General features: G+C 55.2%; 1 protein-coding gene across 10 annotated transcripts; it reads left to right on the forward strand.

Annotated features, from left to right (window-relative positions):
* The first annotated feature begins 1,477 nt into the window (after positions 1-1,477).
* On the forward strand, positions 1,478-20,451 carry TPD52L2 (TPD52 like 2). Of its 10 annotated transcripts, XM_069496217.1 has the most exons (9): positions 1,478-1,604; positions 4,149-4,294; positions 5,712-5,860; positions 6,779-6,838; positions 10,992-11,093; positions 14,640-14,666; positions 15,565-15,606; positions 16,544-16,592; positions 18,419-18,591. In XM_069496217.1, exons 1-9 carry the CDS (start codon positions 1,586-1,588, stop codon positions 18,512-18,514), a joined length of 690 nt encoding a protein of 229 aa, XP_069352318.1. In that variant the 5' UTR covers positions 1,478-1,585; the 3' UTR covers positions 18,515-18,591. The 10 variants fall into 10 exon arrangements, with proteins under 10 accessions (XP_069352318.1, XP_069352319.1, XP_069352322.1 ...); XM_069496218.1 differs by lacking the exon at positions 14,640-14,666; XM_069496221.1 differs by lacking the exon at positions 6,779-6,838.
* Positions 20,452-22,071: the final 1,620 nt, after the last annotated feature.

Consider the following 22,071-nt stretch of genomic DNA (forward strand, 5'->3'; position numbering starts at 1 on the left):
ACAGGCACAGTGGCACGTGGGGCTACAGACACCTGCACTGACCCTAATTACTGGGTGTCTCCTGGAGCCAGGCCTGGGTTGGGTTTTGCTCCCGACTCAGGGATGCAACATAGAAGGAGAGACAAGGCCTCTGCTCACCGTCTATAATGTCACTTCTTTATATTCTGCCCTGAACTGCATGAAGCAGGGACTGTTGGCTATCCCTATTGTCCCTGGCCCCTGGACAGGCCAGGCTAGGTTAGACAAGAATCTCTGTAAAAGGTGGCAGGTGGGAAGACATGTTATTGGGAGCACCAGAGCAGGATAAGGCCATGATGGTGAAGGCCCTAGGACCATGCAAGAATACCAAGAAGACACCTGTGGGAGGAGGTGGGCTAGGTGAAGGGAGGGGCAGTGGTTGGAGCTTCCATGCCTAGAGCGTCAGTGCCTGCAGAGTGGCCTGGCTGGAAAGGGGAAGTGCAGTCCAGAGGGATCAGATCCTAAAGGGTTTGAATACCATTTAAGGATATCCTTCCAGGGGCAGGTAGAAGACAAAGAAGGGAAATTGTGGGACTTGTTTCAGTGGGGCCAGCTGCCTGGTGGTTACACACCTCTCCTTTGAAGTCAGGCAGACTCTTGTTTCAGAGTCTCCTGGTAGCCCTTCATCCGGCTGAGTGACCTTGGGCGAGTCACTTTGACCTCAGTTTCCTCATCTGTGAAATGGGGAGGGCTCCAGTACTTGCTCTGTGGTTGCTGTGAAAAGGAGGTGAGAGGACAGCGGGGCGACACAGGGCCGGGCCGCAGGCGAGGGCTTCCCTGCAGTGTCCACGCCCGTGCGAACTCCGCGGGCCGAGACTCGCTGGACTAGGGGAATTCAGAGACCGAGACGCCTCCAGCCAGGTCCGAGCAATCCAGAGGGCAGCGGCGCCTGCAGGGCAAGCAGACGAATCCCGGTCTCGTCTTTTTCTGCGTAACCCCCATACAATAAAGTCTCCATAAAAAGAACTAAAAAAGAAAAAAAAAAAAAAAAAAAGACTTCCGGGGGGGAAGGTGACCCCCAGAATCCGGTGGTCAGGACTTGAAGGGATCTCCTAGGGTCTGAGTCTGACCCGCAGAGGGGCGCGAGCCGTGGCGCTCGTAGGCATCAGCATACGTCCCCGACGGTCCCCCGGGGCTCAGCCCTGGCTTTCCGCAGCACCATGTTGCACGGTCCTCCCACTTCCCAGTTCCCCGCGCACCGCTGCTCTGACCGTTCTACCTGTGCGTCTCGCTGGTGGAGCCAACCGCAGTACGGATTGTCTCCGAACTCAGCCTCCGTTTCTTGCTTCGCCCGCAGCTTCGGCCTATCAGGTTGAACCGGATAAACCGGGACGGGGCCAAGCCACGCTCTCATTGGACGCCGCTTGTGGGGGGCGGGAGGAAGGCGGACCAAGCGCCCAAGCGGAAGTGAGCTGTCGCGTCGCTGATTACGTAAGGCCGCGTCGCCCGAGGAGGTTCCGCTGGCTTGTGTGTACGCGGCGAGCGACTCCGGGCGCGGCCTGTTTGTCTTCTACAGCTCGGGCAACCGCGGCCCAGACGTCAGCTGCGGCCCGGCCGCCGCCTGAACATGGACTCCGCCGGCCAAGGTACCTGCCGGCCCGGCGCCTCCGCCGCAGATGGGCCCGGGCCTCCCCGCGCCCCGCTCCTCCCTGGGATCGCCTGTGCGACTCTGGGTCCCCACAGCTTCTGCCCGCCCGCCTCGCGACCCCTCTTCAGCTCCCGGGCCCGTCACCTCGAAGCTCTCAGGTCGTGGTGTGCGTCTTCCGCCCCCGGCTCGGACTGCCTCCTGGCCCCTCCAGCTGCCCTCCCTGTCTCCCCTGGGACCGCTCTGAGGTCCGCTTCCCTGGCGCTCTCCCTTGTTCCCAGAGTTTGTGTTTCCTCACTCCAGGCAGGTCTCCTTATGCCACTCATTCCCCGCCCGGCCCGTGCACTGCCGCCTTCCGTCTCTGCGAAGGGGCCTCGGGGACACTCCTGTGTGGTGGCCCTGGACCCGGGCCGAGGTGTTGAGGGCGGCTCCGGGGAAGACAAGGGGAGGTGGAACCGTCCTCCCGTACTGCGCAGCGCCCCTTGGGTGGTAACTCTGCTAGGAGCCCAGGCTACCTCGGGGTTGCCTCGCGGGGAGAGGGGTGGAGTGAGGCTGGGGCACACCCAGCGTCCCACGCCAGTTTCCAGAACAGACACCCCAGACCAGCATGAGGTGGCACGTGGAGCAGGCCCAGGAGGTTAAAATCTTGAGAAGATAATACAAGTCTGTCTTCCAGTTGGGGGCTCTAGAGAGGGGATGCTAAATTTCTACGTTGTCATAACCACACTGGATAAGTCCAGGAAGTTTTCCTAATGTTTGGCTTGCATCCACATATTAATTATCAGAATTCCTGGGTTCTGGTACATTCTGAAGGTTTTTATACTTTTAATGGCTGTTTACAAAATATTTGAACATCAAACGCCCCCAGGTCTGTTAAATTCAGGAGGCTTTTCACTGTTTAGTTTGCATCTCTAATTAAGCATCACAAGAACTAGATTCTGGTCATAAGAATGACAGAAAACACTCACTGAGCACTTGCTGTGTGCTGGACACCATTGTAAGCCTGTTTCTCAAATGATCTTTTACTATTTTCCGAATAACCCTTTGAGATTGGTCTTTCTATTACCCCCATTTTTCAGGTAGTATACATTTTTTTTTTTCCCCACCTAGGGCGCCAGCCCCATGCTTACTTTCTGTAGTAACTTTGGTAAGACTGTCCTGGCCTCTCCAGTCTCATCCATAAATCAGAATGTGAGTGGCTCCGACCTGCAGGGCTGTGGTGAGGTTGGTATCTCGCAGAGTGGTTGTGAGGTGCCTGGCACGTTCTTGGTTAAGTGTCCAGTTTCTATCTTGAGGGTGATTTCCGGGGGATCCAATTTTAGCTTCATCAGCAGAAACTGTCCAAAAGCCTTCTGTTTCAGAAATAGAAAAGAAAAATAGAGATTTTAAGGCACTTGCTGAACTTGAGTAGGTTGAACACAGTGGATACAAATGATGAAATAGAATCATGTAGGTTGGTCTCAGATAAAAATCAGAATCAGTTGATAAAAAGTGGGTATAGTTCATTTAGTAAACATCTGTTGAACACCAAGAAATTGTGCAGCTCCAGCTGTGTGGGACACGGGAAGGGAATGGGATGCAGCCGGCTGCTTCTGAACAGAACGTCCTTGTTTTAAGTGCAGGCTATTTTTAGTAGACTCTTTAGGATTTATACAGTTGACTAACATATCTGTAATTAAAGACACTTTCCCTTCTCTCCAATCTTTATGCCTTTTAACTTACCTTTAAACATGTTAGATCAGTGTGCTTGTTGCTTTTATTAAAAACACATCAGACACCATACTAAGCTTGTTTCTTTACAAACTGCTTGTCAAGAAGGAAGATGTTTTCAATACTAATTGCATAAGAGTACTGAACAATGGTCATGTGTCTGGAGGTGGAGAGAACTGAAGTCAACCATTTTTCCTTACATGATGTCTTGTAGACTGTTAGTGTGGACAGGAAGATGCATTTTACATGAAGAAAAAATAGTGACTGCAGGAATTGGAATCTGATCTGGGTATAGCTGAGGTGCACGGACCTCTCCACATGCTGGTAGTGTCCTGGCTGAGGGATGAGGGTCAAGGATGTGATTAACGGGGGTTTTTGTTTTGCTGACTCCCTGCAGGGATTGGTGACTAGCACATGCTCCTTGTACATAATTTTAGCATGTGCCTTGGCAGATGAGTTGGGTGGAAAGTGATCCTTATTGTGTTTAAGCCATGCTAAGTTCCTTTTCTATAAAAACTGGAAGATCTGTTAGGTTGGACTGTTGTCTTTACAGTACTGGTTCCTGCTTCACTAGAGAAACAGGGAAACCAGAGTTAGGGTTTGGGTGCCTTGAGCCGGCATTTCTCGTACTGGTATTAGATTTGCTGCTCATGTGGCCTGAGGTCTGGCTGCTCTCATGCTAACGCCCAGACTGTCTTCACAGACCTTTCAGAGAAGAGGTTTTAGTCTCCAGAGTGTCCCTCCCACCGTTACTTTCCCCCTGGTGGAGACCTCTACCCCATTTAACTCCTAGGAACTTACTTGACACTTGCCTGCCTCATTTTGTCTCTGACAGACATCAACCTGAATTCTCCTAACAAAGGTCTGCTGTCTGACTCCATGACTGATGTCCCTGTAGACACAGGTGTGGCTGCCCGGACTCTGGCTGTCGAGGGCCTAACGGAGGCTGAGGAGGAGGAGCTCAGGGCTGAGCTCACCAAGGTGCTGTGGCTTGACTGTCTGTCCTGGGGCGGCCGTGAGTCAAGGCTCTCTTGGGCTAGTGAGGGCCACTGCTCTGGAAGAGTAGCTCTCACCCTGCCCTGTGTTCCCACTGATTACAGGGCTCTCTTTGCATGTGCCCAGCTCCGTGTGTTGGACTCAGAGCCACCTGACAGTGGAGACAGGGCCTGATTTCTTCCTCCCACCTCTGCCTAGACCTCAGGTGCTGCGTGAGGAGAGTGTGCACACAGGGGTGGCCTCCCTTAGCATGCTATCTGCCGGGAGTTTCTGTGTTGGAATCAGTACTTGACAGTCATTCTTAAGACCCCATGAATCTCTCTGCCCTGGATCTTAATTTTTCTTCTAAAATTACTTCCTTTGTGAAAAGTGCTTTTCACCCTGTAATACGGAGTTTAATAGTGACTCACTTCAGATCCTGAAATCTAGGGAAATGAACTTTGTAGAGTTTGGAACACTGCTCATTGCAAGCCTTTGCTCTGTTTTAAGAAGCAAGGCCTTTATTTTATTTTATTTTATTTTAACGAGATGGGGTTTTGCACTGTCATCCAGGCTGGAGTGCAGTTGCACTATGTAGCCCCCTGCAGCTTTAAATTCCTGATGCTCCTGCCTCAGCCTCCTGAAGTAGCTGGGACTGCAGGCACATGCCACCACACCTGGCTGATTTTTCTTATTTCTTCTAGAGGCAAGGTCTCATTTTGTTGTCCAGGCTGGTCTCAAACTCCTGGCCTCCCAAAGTGCTGAAATTACAGGCATAAGCCACTGCACCTGGCCAAATTTTTATTTTATTTATTTATTTAAAAAATTTTTAGGCCAGGTGCAGTGGCTCACGCTTGTAATTCTAGCACTTTGAGAGGCCAGGGTAGGAGGATTGCTTGAGGCCAGGAGTCCAAGACCAGCCTGAGCAAGGGCAAGACCCTGTCTGTACAAAAAATGGAAAATTTAGCCGAGCATTGTGGTGCCTGCCTGTAGTCCCAGCTACTCAGGAGGCTGAGGCAGGAGGATCACTTGAGCCCAGGAGTTTGAGCTTGCTGTGAGCTATGATGACACCACTGCACTCTAGCCCAGGCAATGGAGTGAGACCCTGTCTAAAAAAAAAAAAAAAAAAATTTAATTAATGAATATTTTTTTAGAGACAGGATCTCGCTGTGTGGCCTAGGCTGGAGTGCAAATGGTGTGTTCACAGATCACTGCGACCTGGAATTCCTGTCCGTAATCAATCCTCCTGCCTCCCAGGGCTTTGTTATCGGGCATCTTTCTGTTTCCCAATTCAAACTGCCTTAAGCACAAAAGGGAATTTACTTTTTGGCTTGTTTTTACATAGTTCATTGCAGCATGTATAAGGATGTTAGTCACTTCCTGTGATGGTGATGGTTCATCATGTCAACTGCATGCTTTGCAGGTGGAAGAGGAAATCGTCACTCTGCGCCAGGTGCTGGCAGCCAAGGAGAGGCACTGCGGGGAGCTCAAAAGGAGGCTGGGCCTCTCCGCGCTGGGGGGTCTGAAGCAGAATCTGTCCAGGAGCTGGCATGACGTGCAGGTCTCCAACGCGTAGGTACCTGCCCCACCGTGGGGCTGCCCTGCTGGCTGGAGAAGATGTTCAGCAGGGGTGTGCCTCTGCCCAGGGGTAGAGAGTGTTCGTGTTTAGGGGCAGGGTGCCTTACACGGGCAGGGTCCAGTGAGCCTGTCTGGAAGCAGCCATCGGGAGGCCCCAGGTCTTCAACCTGGGGACCGTAATGTTGTTGATTCAAAGAGCTTGGAGTCCATGTGTGTTTTAGAAAGGTGAGTGGCTAGTTGTCCTGGCAGAAATGGACAGGAAGGATATATTTCAGGGTCCAGTTTGAGAGAGCACTAATTAGGCCCTTAATGAGAATGGCTTTTCTGTGGTCTCCGTAACTATGTCTGCTGACCCAGACTATACCATGTGGCCCCATAACCCCAGGACCTCTGACCCAGATGTCACTCAGCTCTCTGAATTTGGGAAGCACTGCTTTCTGACTTGGACTTGTCTATGTGGCTTCTCTGAAACCTACGAGGGGTGGAATGTTTCCCAGAAGCCATGTCCCCACAGAAAGATTCAGTTGCATTTCATGTATCTCACCTATGAAATGCCCATGTTTTTGTCCTAGGACACTGTAGGTTTTAAACCCCAAAGAAGGTTGTGGCCTGTGGGCTGTGCCCGCCCAACTCCCCACAGCAGCGGTGCTCCCCAAGAGCCTTCAAGTGGAAAACAAGGGCTCCTTTCATGTGACAAGAAAGGGAACGGGCAGTTCTGGCCCGCTGACACCCCGGCCTCCCCAGGCCTGCACAGGGTGTGGCCGAGGCAGTGGGCCCTGCTCACAGGCACACCAGAGAGACGGAGTGGCTGCCAGCCGGCCCTTCTCTGTCTTCCCTGGAATCTCACCGCAGTCTGAAGCCTGGGTCGCAATAGCTCTTCTAAATAATTCACCACAGACTTTCTGTTTTTAGCTACGTGAAAACTTCTGAGAAACTTGGAGAGTGGAATGAGAAAGTGACCCAGTCGGACCTGTGAGTGCCGTCAGCACCTCCCTGCTCTTCTCCGCCTCTGGCTCTCCTTAGGGGCAGGGGGCTGTGCACGCGAGGCACAAACCGTGTTTTGGTGTTTTGGTGTTGGCTGGGTATTTCTTCTCACTATGACTTTTCTCCTCTCAAGTATAAATGAAACTATTCTTTCAACTCTTGTGGAACAGGTACAGTAGCCGAAAGAGATTCACTCAGCAGCCAGACCACACTTAAGTCCCTTCTGCCTGACGCGTGTCCCTTAGATGGGAGACCTGGCTGGGCTCAGGCTGCACCTCTGACTAGCAGACGGCTCTCGACAGTGAACAAAGTGGAGGGCACCACCTGGCCTGATTGTGTCAGTGGTGAATTTTTGTTGGGTTGGGTTTTTTTTGTCTTCGTGCGCCTGCATACTTGGCTCCAGCTGTCAGGTTCTCAGAGCTTCACTCCTACTTTAGGGGTGGTTTTGAGAGGAGGGTGTGGAGTAGGTTGTGCTGTTGGGAACTGAAGTCCTCGTGGTCTGGGAGGCACTGCATTGCCCTCACACGGAGTGTCAGCAGAGTGGACGTAATGTGTGGATAGCTGTGTGTGTGCCAGAGGTGTGCCGCAGAGTGACCCCTGGTGTTGTGAGACCCTTGAAGTAGATAGTAGCCCTTCATTTATCTGTGCTCCAGTCTGATTACAACCTCTTTGAACTGAGCAGGGGAATATTTAAAAATGGCCTCTGTGGGACTTTTCCATTTCTTGTTTAGAAGGAAGTGCTGTCACGGTTGCCACAGAACACGAGCAGAGAGGAAGTGGTTGCTGCCGGGCTTGTCTCAAAGGTGCCTGGGGGCCAGGTCGGCTCGCTGCGTGCATGGAGCGTCACGGTCCAGTGTCACCGTGGGAGGCAGGTGCCAGGAAGCTCTGGTGGTCCGTGAGCATTGGCAGCCAGCTGTGCCCTAGGTATTCTAGGAGCGCTGGTGGGCTGCATTGTGTCTCTAGGGCTGCACTCGAACATTGCTGGGGAGGAAGCGTTTCTTGGGTTGAGACGGTGACTGTCGTCTGTGCAGTTTGGGCCCCAGGCGGACACGTAGTGCAGGCTCCATCTGAAAACAGTCTTGGGAGACTTGAGTGCTATTCTCCAAAACCACTGAGGTCAAGCTGCTGGGATACTGTTTCCAATAATAGTTCTTCAAAGAGCTTTGGACACTGAGACTTCTGGCCCCTCTGAGAGAAACCTGGTGGCTCAGCGTGGACATTGGTAGCTGCTGCTCCACCTGGCAGAGGCTGTTCCCGAGTGTCACCCCTGACTCTGTCGGTGGAAGAGTTGTCACATTGGTGTTTCCAGAGCTGGAGGCATTTCTGCAGTGACAGGCCAGGAAGAGGGCAGCACAGCTTAGGGGACAGGGTGGCTAAGAATGTTGGCCATGCCATGCTCTCAGCCTGGTTGGCGCCCCTCTAGTCAGGCTTCAGGAGGGGGCTGTGGGCGAGGCTCCGCTGCCCGGTGCGTTTGCAGGGAAGGGGGTGAGAGCAGCTTGCAGACTTTGCTGACCACGTGTTTGCAGGTTCTTTTCAGCCAGTAGCCCCTGGAGGACTGGAATGAGAACGTGGCCTGGTAGGTGATGTGAGCGTCCACACCTCTGGTGCTTGGCCCTCGTAAAGCCGTGCTGCACCTAAATAGTTGTGATGCTGCCAACACTCTCTTCTCTCGGCTAAGCACTTCTGTATCTGAGCAGAAATGCGGAAATGAGTCATGAAACAATCACCTCATTGGAGTCTTTTTTTATAGGTAGATCTCGCTAGAAACCCTAGTGCTAAGAGTGGGCACCATATACTTCTGCAGTTGCTAGCTGGTTCATTTTGAGCTCTTTTGGTTGCAGGTGACAGAAAGCACAGTTAAAGGTGTGTCAGCTGAACAGGGAGGAGGGAGTCCTCACCTGGCAGAGAAGCCCTGTCCCAGCTTTATAGTCCCACAGCACTGTGGCCCAGTATGGCCTTGCTGGACCAGTGGCTGTGGCCAGGGAGCTGGTGTCCTCTGGCCGCCTCTGGCTAGGCCTGGATCACTTGCCCACCCCAGGTGGTGCTGGGGTGGCCCCCAAAGGCAGACGCAGGAGAAGGGGAGGAGGAGGAGCACCCGCCAGATGCTCCATGCTGGCTGACGGGCACACTCGCTGGCAGCGGGGGGAGAGTGCAGTCTGTCCAGGGTCCTGCCCCAAAAGGTCAGATTAACTCCCAAAGGGGAGCTGGCTGGGTTGGCACAGCCTGGCACTCTCCAGTACAGCTGGGCCCAGTTATCTGGGTGTAGATGCTGGCTCTGACCCCAGCCCCGTCCCCTGAGCTTAGCCTCCCCACCTGTGTCGTGGGGTGGTATTGGCCACGGCCTCCCCGTTCACCAAGGAGAGTGTGTGTGTGTGAGGTTCTCGCGTGTTGGGCGGGGCCCTGCTGCAGGGAGAGAAGGGCCAGCGAGGTGCCGATGGTGGCCTCGGGCCGTGCAGGTGGTGCCCATTGCTTCCAGGGGCCTCCCCGGCTTGGAGGTTCCTGTTTCTGAAGGAGACTCACTGTGACCCTCCATTGCCACACCCGAGAAATGCTGGGGGCTGTGGTGTGATGCAAGTGTAGTTCCTGGCTGCTGGTGTCGGTGCTCTCCGCCCTGCCCGAGTCACCTTCCGGGCCGTCCCAGGGCAGCACCTGGTACAGGTGCTTGTTACTCTTCTGACTCTACCTCCCCACCTCCACCCTTTGGGCACCAACAGCGATTCTATGAGGATTTTTCTCTAAATCCTCTGCTTTACACCATTTTAGTTCAACAGACCACAGAATGCTAACATGGTTTTATGTATTTGTTATTCCAGGAAAAATGGAGGTTGAAGATGTGTTCTGAATTTGCATTTTTAGAACAATGTTGCAGGTCATTAGTTATCTTTTCCCTGGTGTTTTATTTTAAAACAATGGTTGTAGGTGCAGATAATCTTCGTAATTTCATTTTGAGAGGCAAGTGTATGGTCTGGCCAGGCCCTAGGTCGCCTCAGCAGGCAGTGCACAGCCGCAGCCTCGCACGCCGCCGGGATGGGCTGGGAGCCTCCTGCGGGGAGGGGGAGGGCCTGTTGCTGATGCCTGCTGCATCCTGGTGACACTCACACTGGGGACGAGAGCCTGCATCTGCTCCAGAGGCCTGTCGTCTCCAACTGCTGCTCCCTCGGGGTTTGCCAGGCTTGCCGGCTCTTAAGGTTGGCCCTGGTGGCGCTGAGACAGCCTCAGAAGCCCGTCTCCGCTTGGCCTCTGGCTCCCTGGCTTTGTTCAGTGAGGAGCCGTGGCCAGGTGGCTTTGGGTTTGGGTTCTGTTTATGGGTTTTGTTGTGTTAGAGGCTGCCATGTCTTTTGGGGGCAGCTGGACAAGGGCAGCAGCTTCAGGCGTTGACTCTCGCGGTGGGCCCAAGAGTGTCCCTGTGCCGCTGTGTCCTTGCTCACATTGAGGTTACAGAGCTGTCTCGTGTGATGCGCCCATGTGTGGGTGACACTGGAGGGCGGGAGGGCACCGATGTGGTAGTCTTCCCTGTGGCCAGGACCAGACCACGGGCTGCACATCCGTGCTGCGAAGCTCGTCCCCGAGTGGGTGTGGTTGAGCTTGCGTTTTCTCCCCTCCGGGGACTGTCGTCTGTGAGAAGAGGGGAGGGAGCTCTTTGAGCCTGCGCTGGCCTGGGCAGGGAGCTGACAGGAGGACTCCTGGCTTCTCCTCTGGCTTCTCCTGCTCTGGCACTGCCTGCCCGGATCCAGGGCCTCAGTGGCCCGTCTGCTCTGGGGCAGGCAGGTTGGTGCCTTTCAAGCAGTCAGATGCTGAGAGGAGGCAGGAGAGTGGGCCGAGTTTCAGGTGAGGTGGAGGCGAGGTTGACCAGTAAGACAGAGAACAGGAAGTGTCCGCAGGACTGGGAGGTGGTGACTCCATGCACTGCTGAGAGTCGGTGGGTGTGTCTGCAGCGCCGGCCACTCCTGCTGCCACTGCAGCTTCCCCAGGGCCAAGGAGCCCTGGGCCGAGTGCCCTGCACAGCCCCCAGCAGGTCTCACTCCCAGTGGCCTCCCCCCGGCCTGCCCCTGGGGGGCTCTCCTGTGCTTTGGTTCCTGGCCGTGGCCGTGGCCGGCCCTTGCTGTTGGATGGTTGGTTGAACTGGTGTGTCTCCTTCCAGCTACAAGAAGACTCAGGAAACTCTCTCACAGGCAGGACAGAAGACTTCGGCTGCCCTGTCCACGGTGGGCTCTGCCATCAGCAGGAAGCTCGGAGACATGAGGTGAGACACCCCCGGCCCGGCCTCACTGCCCTGGTCAGGGACAGCGAGGTGTGACACGCTGGAGGTGCTGCAGGAAGCCTGCCTAGGCCTGGGGCTGTGGCCTTGCCAGCCTGGGACAGTCTGCACATGGAGCCTTGTTTGGGGGGGTCATCTGCCTCCCGCTGGCTGCCTTTCTGCCATTTCAGTATTCCTCGGGGACGGGCAGTCGTTAGTGCCGTTGGGCAGCTTGGGGGTGGCAGGAGTCTGCTGCTTGCAGCTCCAGTGAGAGACAGGGACTCTGACCTGGGGTTCAGGGTGGGCTGTCAGTCTGGGCAGGTCACCAGCCCCTCTAGGCCAGGTGCTCAGCAGGGCATTTCCTCAGGGGTGTTTGCCTGCCCCAGGTGTCTGAGAGTGCAGCCCAGCTCCGAGTGTGATTTCCCAGAGGCTGGTAGAACCTTCTGGCCATCAGAGGTGCTGCAGAGCAGGACAGAGGCCAAGAAGTGAGTGGAGAGCCAGGCACTTCGCGGCCACACATAGCAGCTCCCACCCAGCCTGATGGGCCAAGCACATTTGCCCGGCAGTCCCTGTCCTGGGCTCTCCGGTCACACCACAGATCTCTGACACACAGCAGGTGATGGGGGGACTGGGCCCTGGAGCCAGAAGCCTTGGTGCGAAGCCTGGCCGTGCTGCCTCCTGGCCGTGTCTCAGGCAAGGCCTCCCTCACAGGGTGTGAGGGCCAGGTGACAACCATAGTGTGGATTGTCACCATCACCAGCAGCATCCTGGCTCCAGCCCCCACACTCAAAACCAGTCCCCTCATTTTCAGACCTTAGGGAGTGCCTCCCTGTAGCCCCCGCCCCATCCCGACAAAGGCAGTTTCTGGGCTTTGGCCTCTCATAGTCGAGAATCTTCTGGTGGTGCCCCGAGGACCCGGTGTGCTGGGCGCCATGTGGCCCTTCCCCTCTTCCCTTCTCGTGGCTCTGCAGGACTCGGTGATGGGTGTGTCTCTCCCCTGGGCTGACCCCTCTGTGCCTGCTTCGGGCCAAGCCTGTCCCACTGCCTGGCTTGGGGTGGGCTGATGGGGCCTCAGGCTGGGGGGCTCTGTTGCCCTGACCACTGAGCCGCAGGGGAGGACACAGACATCCACACTGGGGACCCACCCAGCCATGCAGAGGGGACAGCTTCTGCCTGGGAGTTGTGCTCACCTTTTATTTTTGTTTGAGGTGTAATTTACCCCCACCCTACAACCTTTATTTTGAGAAGGGTCAAACCTTCGGAGAAGCTGCACGGTCAGTACACCTTGTGTGTTTCTTCTGTGCATCCTCACACCTGGGGCTGCAGCCATGCTCCCCCCGGTAGCTGTGGCTGGGGGAGTCCTTTGTGGGTTACTCTATAAATGCAGGCCCTGTCCTCCACCGCTGAGCTTGGGCCCAGGAGGAGGCCGTGCCCCCCAGCTGCAGCTGAGCTCAGCCTTAAAGGCTCTGAGCTGGCAGCCAGGGTCTGCCATGATCCCCCCCAGGCTGTGTGGGAGTTCACCCTGGGGCACCTCCTGTGGCCACCTGCTCTGCATGGCAGTGAGTGCAGTGACAGTCCCTGACCACACGCGGTGGGGCCTTGCTCCCAGGGACAGCCGCAGAGTGAGCACCAGGGTGAGGAGGGACCGCACTAGGCTGTTGCCTGTTTCCTCCTGAAAACGCCTGTCTTGCCACAGAGCAGTTGTACCACAGAGCATTTTAAGGAAGCAACAGGTATCTGCTGTGCCTACATTGTGCCCTGCTAGGAGTGTGTTCACCTTTGGAGTTACTGGTTTTAAGTATCTTCACTCCCTTTTGAGTGCAGAGCGTCCTGGGTGGAAATCAGGTGGGCGTGCGGAGCCCTTGGCGCTGACGGGAGGGACTGGGCAGGAACCGGCCTGGCCCTTTTGATCCAGGTGCTTTTTTCTTTTTGTAAATGAGAAGGTGTCGCTCTCTCGCCCAGGCTGGAGTGGCACGACCCTAGCACTGCAGCCTCGAACTCTTGGGCGCAAGGGATCCTCCCACCTTGGCCTCCCGAGTAGCAGGGACTGCAGGTGTGAGCCACCACGCCTGGCTCCAGGCAGTTCTTTCTGTGGCCTCTTCTTCTCCGGAAGCACAGGGGGCACAGTCCCATTTCGCTGTCTGCTCCTCCTCCTTGGACAAAGCGTGCAGCCCCAACTCTCTCCTCAGAGACCTGGGAGACCCCATGTCATGTGGCCCCAGGGCCGTGGCTGGCAGTGAGGGGGTTCTGGTCTCAATGACATCAGGACAGCTGTGTCTGAGTGCCTGGCCCCAGGGTGCGGTGTGTGGTGTTTGCACAGGTGCTCTGGCATGCAGGTGCTCTCTGCAGTTGGCAGGTCGTGTCCGTGTTGCCGAGGGGAGGTCGGCATGTCTGCTGGCGTGTCTGAGCCTAGGGCCCTGCTGGTGGTGTTTGCAGGGGTGGAGTGAACTCTGGCACCGCAGGCCTTGGTGTCTGCCCATGGTCTCGCAGGTGGTCACAGGTGGTTTCTGAGTTTGAGGCCCGTTAACGTCCTGGCTGAGAGTTCGCTGCTTGTTAAAAATGAAAGTCGGGTTCGGGGAGGTTCCGGGTTGGATGAGCCCAGGGGGCCCCCCCTAATCCTTGGGTGCAGGTCCTTTAGGACAGTTGCCCAGACAACGCATGTGTCTGTGATGGCCCGTCATGGGTCACCTGGACCGTGAGGCCCCTGCTGTGTCTGCGGGCCTACGCGATGGGAAGAGGGAGCTGGATTCAGATCAGAGCGCGGTTTGCCCCAGGGTCGGGTCACCCTCAGCTCTGTGACCTTATACCAGGGCACCTGCCTCCTCTGGACCTCAGGCTGCTCCTCTCTCCCCTAGGGCAGCAGGTCCCACTTGTGGCAGTGAGGGGGTGTGGCCACCTCAGGCACCGTGAGTGAGCCTGCCGGTCCTCGGTAGCTCCCTCTGTGGCGTGGGCCACCCGCACGGTGGAGGAGTGGCTGCCTGTGTCCTCTGTGCCTGCAGCCACCCTCGGGCACAGCAGTTTCCAGGCTGGCGTCTGCTGTCCACGGACAGGGCTCAGCGCAGAAGTGCTTCCCCCGCAAGTGTTCAGGCCCCTCGTGGAGCTTGTGCTCCCGTTCAACTGAAGTGCTTTGGGGAACACAGGCCCCTGACGCCAACCATTGGCCGAGCCTGCCGGACTCGCTGCAGTGCCCCTCAAACCTCTGCGCTGCTCCGAGGGGCACTTGTGTTCCGGGTGCTGGCTTTGGCCCTCTCTGGGGCCTCTCCCCTCTGACCTCCGCACGGGCTATGGGAGCTGGGGCTGCTCACACAGGGACCGTGCCAGGAGGCAGAGCTGTGGGCTGTGCAGTTGCCCTTTGAGCGCTCGTGGGAGTCTCTCGTGGAGTCAGGACGTGGGGGATTGGAGCCAGGGCTGCTCTCCTGGACGGCGTGAGGACTGCAGTGGCCGCCCAGGGCGTGAGCAAAGCGGCCTGGGGCTCCCCGCGGACGGTCGTGGGCGGGCGCTGGCCTCCCTTGCTTAACGCTGCTTTTCTTCTCTCCTGCTGCCGCCTTCTAGGGCCCACCCGTTCTCACACTCCTTTAGGTAAGACTGAGCCTGGCCGCGGCTGCGGAAGGCTGTCCCTGAGTCAGGGCAGGGCGGACGCTGGCGGGGCCCTGTGGGGGCTGTGCGGGCGGAGGGGGGTGCGTGGCCGTGAAACTGGCGCCGCAGGGAACGAAGCCTTGGCTTCTCTGTGCTCAGCCAGCGCGTGATGGATGCAGAGACCCCCCCCCCCCCCCAGTGCTTCACACCTGGGCACGTGCAGGCCACCTGCCCGGCTCAGCCCGTGGCCGACCAGCCTCGTGCAGCATGGGCCTCTCGGCGTCCGCACTTGAGCTTATTCCTAAGAAGCAGCGTTCTGACTTGGAAGGGCTGTGCTGCCCCCCTCACTGCTGTTGTCTCGTACGCTAGTCCGTGTCCTTGTTTTCCTGAGAAGCACACCTGTGCCCCCGGGTGAGCTTCGTCTCATTTTTTACCCGAGAACCTTAGGTCTTTCTCCCAAGCCTGCTCTTCTCATTAGAGCTCCGAGGTCCAGAGCCGAATCCAGAACAATCTGATTTCAGATATTTTTACTTGACTTGGTTGTTTCTCTTTTAGTAAAAGGTCATTTGACTTGCTGTGAAGTCAAGTAAGGGCATCCGAAGGCCGTGGGCACCACGTATTTGTGAAAGCCCGGGCCTAGGTCTCCTCACAGTCCCCTCTGCAAGGCTCCTGCCCCCAGTGCCACACTGCCGGTGGCTGTGGACACTCTCCGAGGACTGGGGGAGAGGAGCCCGGGGACGGTTTTCCTTCTGGGGCGCTGCGTGGGGGAGCAGGCAGTTTGCTCCCGCTGTGCTGGAGCAGCGGGCCCGCGGGGCTGGGTTTACACGCTGACACGCCTGCCGATCTCACCCCCCGTGTTAACTCTCGCTTCCTCCTCTGCTCCCGCCATGCTTCCGAGCAGCAGCTACTCCATCCGCCACTCGATAAGTATGCCGGCCATGAGGTAACGTACGCCTGCCCCCCGCGGCGCCGGAGCTGGGGTGTCTCTGGGTGGGGGTTGGGCGGCTCCTGCTGGTCACACCTTTCCATTCCTGTGTCCCACCCATCGGCTGAGAGTTGGGAAAGATCCCAGAGGCTGACGAGGGGGAGTGGGTGGGGGTGAGACTCTTATCCTGTGGCCTCCAGAGGAGACCCTTCTGCCAAACCGGGCCCTGTCCTGAATGTTCCGAGTCCTGGCGGCCTGCAGGGTGAGGCCGGGGGGCGGGTATGGGGGCTCCCACGTGGGCACTGGCACCTGCTGTCACTGAGGGGGTGGGGGGTTGAGTGTCTCAGAGCCTTTGTGGAAACCCCGGAGCTGTGGTCTGTTGTTCCCGTGCCTGCTGTGTCAGGCGTGGCCGACTCTCAGGGGAGCCCTGTTGTGGAGACTGGTTGGGTGTCGTCAAGGCCGCGGGGCAGGAAGGGGCTCTGGCTGTGTAAGAGGGACTGAGAGACGGGGCTGGGCCACCGTCTCCTCCTCCGCCTCTTCCCCACCCTGCTGTCCCAGCATTGTCCTTGGTTTTCCTTGCGCTTGACTTTTCTGAGACGTGTGTGAGGAACTCTAGGACTTTTCATAACCGAGGTACAGAAGAGCCAAGGGTGTGCACTTAGGGTGCACCAAAGGTGTGCTGGGGTCCCACCCACTGCAGTCAGGGGGCTTGCAGTCCCCCGTGTGACATCCGGGCCTGCCCCTATGGTTGGTGGGCATGGCTGACCCCACTCTGACCTGGGGAGCCTCTTTAGTGACCCTGGCTGGACCCTCTTGCCAGGGGCCCCCCTGTTTCTGCATTGAGATCACGGGATGCTGTTAGGGAGCCCGGCGGCCCCAGCCCTGACCCTTCAGGTCTCGGGGGGCGGCACAACAGTCTGCTTTCTACACCAGCGTGTCCTCTCTCTCTCTAAAGGAACTCGGCAACTTTCAAGTCGTTTGAAGACCGAGTCGGGACCATAAAGGTAATTGTACCTGGACTGTCTGATTCTCTCGATGGGGTGTGTGACGCGTCACTCACGTCAGCTTATCATCAGTGATCGAATCACTGTAGAGAGGCTCACATGCAGTTGTAGGAAGTATTAGGTTGGTGTAAAAGTAATAGCAGTTTCGGACCATGAATTTTATATCATTATAACTAGGCTCAAACACATCTTTATTAATCAAAATAGGAACCCTTACAATCAACACATTTTTGCCAGCAAGAAATAAGTTTGTTTGTTCCTGTAGTGTAAAAATCCGTGCTCCGGGATTCCACAAACTCTTGGAAAGCGTATTCTGCATCCTGCTGGTTGTGGAAGCATTTTCCCTGCAAAAAGTTGTTGAGATGCTTGAAGAAGTGAAGTGGCAGTCGGTTGACCGGAGATCAGGTGAATATGGCGGATGAGGCAAAACTTTGTAGCCCAAATCGTTCAACTTTTGAAGCGTTGGTTGTGCGACGTGGTCGGGCGTGGAGAAGAATCGGGCCCTTTCTGTTGACCCGCCGGCTGCAGGTGTTGCAGTTTTTGGAGCATCTCATCGATTTGCTGAGCACACTTCCCAGATGTCATGGTTTCGCCGGATTCAGAAAGCTGTAGTGGATCAAACCGGCGGCAGACCACCACACAGTGACCACAGCCTTTTTTTGGTGCAAGTTTGTCTTTGGGAAGTGCTTTGGGGTTGCTTCCTGGTCCAGCCTCTGAGCTGGTCGTTGCTGGTTGTCACATAAAATCCAGTTTCCGTGGCATATCATAATTCAATTGGGAAATGGTTCGTTTTTGTTGCAAGCAATAAGAGAAGAGACTTCAAAATGATGATTTTTTTGATTTTCAGTCAGCTCATGAGGCACCCGCTTATCAAGCTTTTCCACCTCTCCAGTTTGCTTCAAATGTTGAACGACTGTAGAATGGTGGATGTTGAGTCGTTTGGCAACTTCTCATGTAGTTGTAAGAGGATCAGCTTGATGATTGCTCTCAATTGGTCGTTGTCAACTTCCGATGGCCGCCACTGGCTCCTCGTCTTCAAGGCTCTCAACTCCTTTGCGAGACTTCTTGAACCGCGGCTGCACTGTGTGTTCGTTAGCAGTTCCTGGGCCAAATGCGTTGTTGACGTTGTGAATTGTCTCTGCTGCTTTGCGACCCATTTTGAACTTGAATAAGAAAATCGCTCAGATTTGCTTTTTGTCTAACATCATTTCCATAGTCTAAAATACATATAAAATAAACAGCAAGTAAATAAGTCATTAGCAAAAAAAACATAAAGTGAGAAATGCATATTAAAATGATGTAGAACATAACCACGTTTATTTAAGAACGTATTCCAGTACATTCTTACTAACACTGCGATTGCTTTTACACCAACCTTAATGATGCAGAGGGGTCCCTTGTGCCTTTTACGCAGCTTCCCCCAGTGACAGCGTTTTGCAAAACCGTAGTGCAGCCTCACAACCAGGGCACCTACACCGACAGTCAGGACACAGAACTTCCCTCCGCCAAGATCCCTTGTGGCGCCTTCGTAGCCACTGCCCTGCCCCCGGCGGCCCCTAATCTCCTCTCCATTTCTATAATTATGTCATTTCAAGAATGTCCCATAAATGGAGCCCTACAATATGCAGCCTTTGGGCTTCTCTCCGTTCAGCATAATTCTCTGGAGCCCTGTCCAGGCTGCTGCCTGTCGGCGATTTGTCACTCTCCGTGGCTGAGCGGTGTTCACGTTACATGAACCCAGGTGGGGAACTGAGCGTGGACCCAGGACCTGCCAGGTGCCGTGTGCTCTCTCAGGCTTTTCTTTCTTGATCGTTTCCCTCCCATAGTCTAAGGTTGTGGGTGACAGAGAGAACAGCGCTGACAACCTCCCTTCCGCAACGGGGAATGGCGACCAGCCCCTGTCGGATCCCGCGCCTTTCTAAGCCTGCAGCAGCTTCGCCCAGCCACAGAACACGTGCGAGCACACCCTCCTCCTCCTCCTCACGGCCGGGATCTGCGCTGCGCAGCGGAGCGCCCGTCCGCTGAGTGGACAGAGCCGGCTGGAGGACGGTCGTGCCGTCCACGCGGAGATGTGGCTGCTGCGCTCGCATGGCTCAGAGAACACGGTCTTGTACACAGATGTTTCACACTAAAGTTTGCAGACGAAACAGAGCGCTGTGCCGTCCTTCCTGGGGTGCAGGATCTGGAGGGGAGTCAGCCAGGCCCGGGCTCCCTTGGGCCTCTCGTTAGCTCATCAGAATGTCGAGGGTTGAAGAGTCATTTCTGTGAGATAAGTGGCATTTTCTGACCCCCTCCTCCTTCCCTGACTCACGGAAGGAACACCGTCACCCAGAAGCCCTGCCTGATCGAAATTTTTTATCTCAAAATGCCGAATGGGGAGACTGATTACCACAGCAGCTGCCTGATTGTTACACTAATGATCTAGCTTTTACAAAAGCAAATTCATTATTTTTTAAATGCAGTGGACGTTTCAAAATTAAAAGTAGGCAAACAACTTTAGCCTCATAGTTAGAGAATTTTATTTCTTTGGACTGAAGCTGAAATACAAGCCTTACATTGCCTTATGCTTTGTTTATGGTTTTTTTATATATAAAAATGGGGGTCCTTTAATGGGTTGTGAGCACTGTGCAGAATTTTATGTCCAGCGCACGTGGCAGCCCGGCTGCCCAGTTGGTGTATTGCATTTCACTAGCACGCTGCATCCCCGGCCACAAAACCTGCGTCTCTCCAGGACTGCGGCCGTCCCCACTGGCTCCCCACTCTGCCCTAAAGGCGCCCGGGCCCCTGGGGATGGGAGGGGAGACAGTGGGAAGAGCCTCTGTCCTCAGGAGAGATGTGCCCCCAGCACAGTGCCACCTTGGCGGGGCGGCCCACTGGTCCCTGACTCCGGCCTGCCTGTTTACTGCACGTAGGATCAGTGAAACACAGAACTGACCCACAGGTCAGGTCAGGGTGGGTGTTGGGATCAGCCAGGACTCCGCTCTCACTTTTTCTCAAGAGCTACAAAGATCTCTTTCCAGTTTTTAAATTGTCACGCCCCAGCCTCCCATCAGGGCCCTGTGTGTCAGGAGGTGTGGTCTGGAGGGGCAGTTCTGTGCCTTAGTGGCTGCTAGCCGGGCCCTGAGGCCTGGCCTGCTCTGCACTCCCCAGAGGGGACGGGATGCTGGGCTCCAGGTGTCCTCTGGTAACCAAGTATCCCAGGCCATCTCAGACACTCCACACACGAGCCGGTGCAGGGCCCAGGGAAGACAGCTGCTCGGCGTGGTGGGGCGCAGTGAGAAGGCAGCCTGCGGGGGCGGGAAGTGATGTATCTTCTTAAAGCGAGTAATGGGCAACCTGTCAATAAACCATTCCTTTGGGGGAAAACCCACCTCAGCTTGTGTGGTGTGTCTTTCAGGACTGTGACACAAGAGTGGCAAATAAACCAACACAGGTCCCTGGCACAGTGAGTCCGTACCCTTGGGCGAGGCAGGAAACAATCCCAAATACAAATTGCAAATCTTCAATGCTGCAAATATAAACGGAGTGAACTGTGAGAATGTAACGGTGACAAACCTGTGGGGTCAGACCCGACATCTCTGAGGAGAAGCCCACCAGGTCACAGGGTGGGCTGGGCACTCTAGAGGCTTGCCAGACAGCCAGGGCCGGCCCCCACTGAAGGGGCTTCCCTGCCCCTGCACGCATTTAGCTGCAATTACAATTGAGCTCTTGTAGTGTAGAGCCCTGGGCGTTGGGAAGGCCCCGTATTGTCCCTCTTGTGCAGGTGGAGAGCTAGGCTGGGTCACACCCGGGCGCAGGGAGCCCACTGGGTGGAAGTGGGCATTGGGAAGAAGAGGATCCCACTCCTAGGGCCAGCACCTGATGGCTTTCAAAGTGGCTCTGTCACCCCGTGCTCACAGTGGCCCTCTGAACGCATCTCATTCTACAGATGAGGGGACCGTGGGAAGCAGGGTGGGTACCTGAAGCCCCTCAAGTGCTGAACAAACAAGGCAAGTTTGGAGTAGTTGGCCCAAGTCAGATTAGCAAAGATGGCACAGGTGGAATGGAGGAACGGCCCTCGCACAGGGCAGGCTCCCCCAGACGGCAGTGTCCCGTCAGCTTCTGCGGGGCAGGATGCAGTCTCTCTGCCTGCTGAGAGCTGCCCCGAGGTGTGGGGGAGTGGGCATGTGACTGGGGGCCCAGGGTGATGTGAGGACTCCTCTGTTAAGTGTACAAAAGCTCAGAAACCTCACCCCCCCCATGATGGCTCAGTTATTGCTACTTATTCGTCTTCCCAGTGTTTCTTCAATGGAGGAGCACGCAAATACGAATATTCAGTTCCTTAACCTTTCTTACCCAAAGATGGCATAGGCTGGGCACAATGGCTTACACCTGTAGTCCCAACACTTAGGTCCAAGACCAGCCTGGGCAACACAGCAAGACCTCTGTCTCCAAAAAAAAAAAAAAAGGATGGCATACAACGTTCTGCGCTCTGGGTTGCTCACCACATCGTAAGACCCTTGAGGGAGAAGCTCCATTTTGCACCACTCCCGGTGCTTTTGCACCTGTCCATTCCTGCTATCACGGGAGTTCCCTCTGGGAAGCTGCTTTAGCGGGAGCATCGGACCTCCTTTGGTGGTCAGAGGTAGTGGGGATCGCCCCGGAGGAAACAGCAAGGGAAGTTAAGTGACCGGGAATTGTATGAATGTGTGCCCCGATAGGACGGTGAACTGGTCCCAACAAAGGGCAAAAGCACCATCGCCACCTGCAGTCAGTATTTACTCTGCTTTATGTTGGTTTATGGGAACTGTGTTTATGGGCTCTGTGTGGTCTTTATTAAACAAATATTGGAAATGTCCTCTGGGTAAGAGTCTGCTGGGCTTTGTGGGGTACAAGGGTGAGTTCAGTGTGGACCCAGCCCTTGAGGACTCTGTGATTCCTTTGTTGGAGAAGGCGAGGTGTTCCCCTAAGTACCGTGGCTTGTGGTGGCTGAGGCGTGAAGAGCTTTGAACGAAGGTATCAGTATCTGCCTCATCTGATTAAAGGGCTTAAAGTGTATAGAGCACTTAACACAGGCTCTGATGTGGGACGTCAGTGTGAGACTCCAAACTGTAACCACTGTTGACATTTGACAGCTATCTTCCTGTCTCATTTCCTCTGAACAGGTTGGCTTGTTTTATTATAAACTTATTTGTAATGCACCTTTTACAGACACGTGTCTTGCTCATTTTAATTTCAGGAGCTATCACAAACATTTTTGTTGCTCTTGTGTAGCCTCTGTACACATTTTAAATAACTGTAACATTCCATTTGAGTGTACTTGCTTGTATGTTTGGGCAGGTTTCCATTTTTCACTATCATAAATAACACCATTATGAACATCTTAGGGCATATACCTTTTTCTGTATTTAGGAACATTTTATCGGGAAGAATATCCTTGATGTGGAACTACAGGTCCCAGAGGGACTCACCTAAGGCCTGATTCATTCATTCTTGCAGC

Source organism: Eulemur rufifrons, chromosome 20 (assembly GCF_041146395.1).
Source record: "Eulemur rufifrons isolate Redbay chromosome 20, OSU_ERuf_1, whole genome shotgun sequence".
NCBI classification, from domain to species: domain Eukaryota; kingdom Metazoa; phylum Chordata; class Mammalia; order Primates; family Lemuridae; genus Eulemur; species Eulemur rufifrons.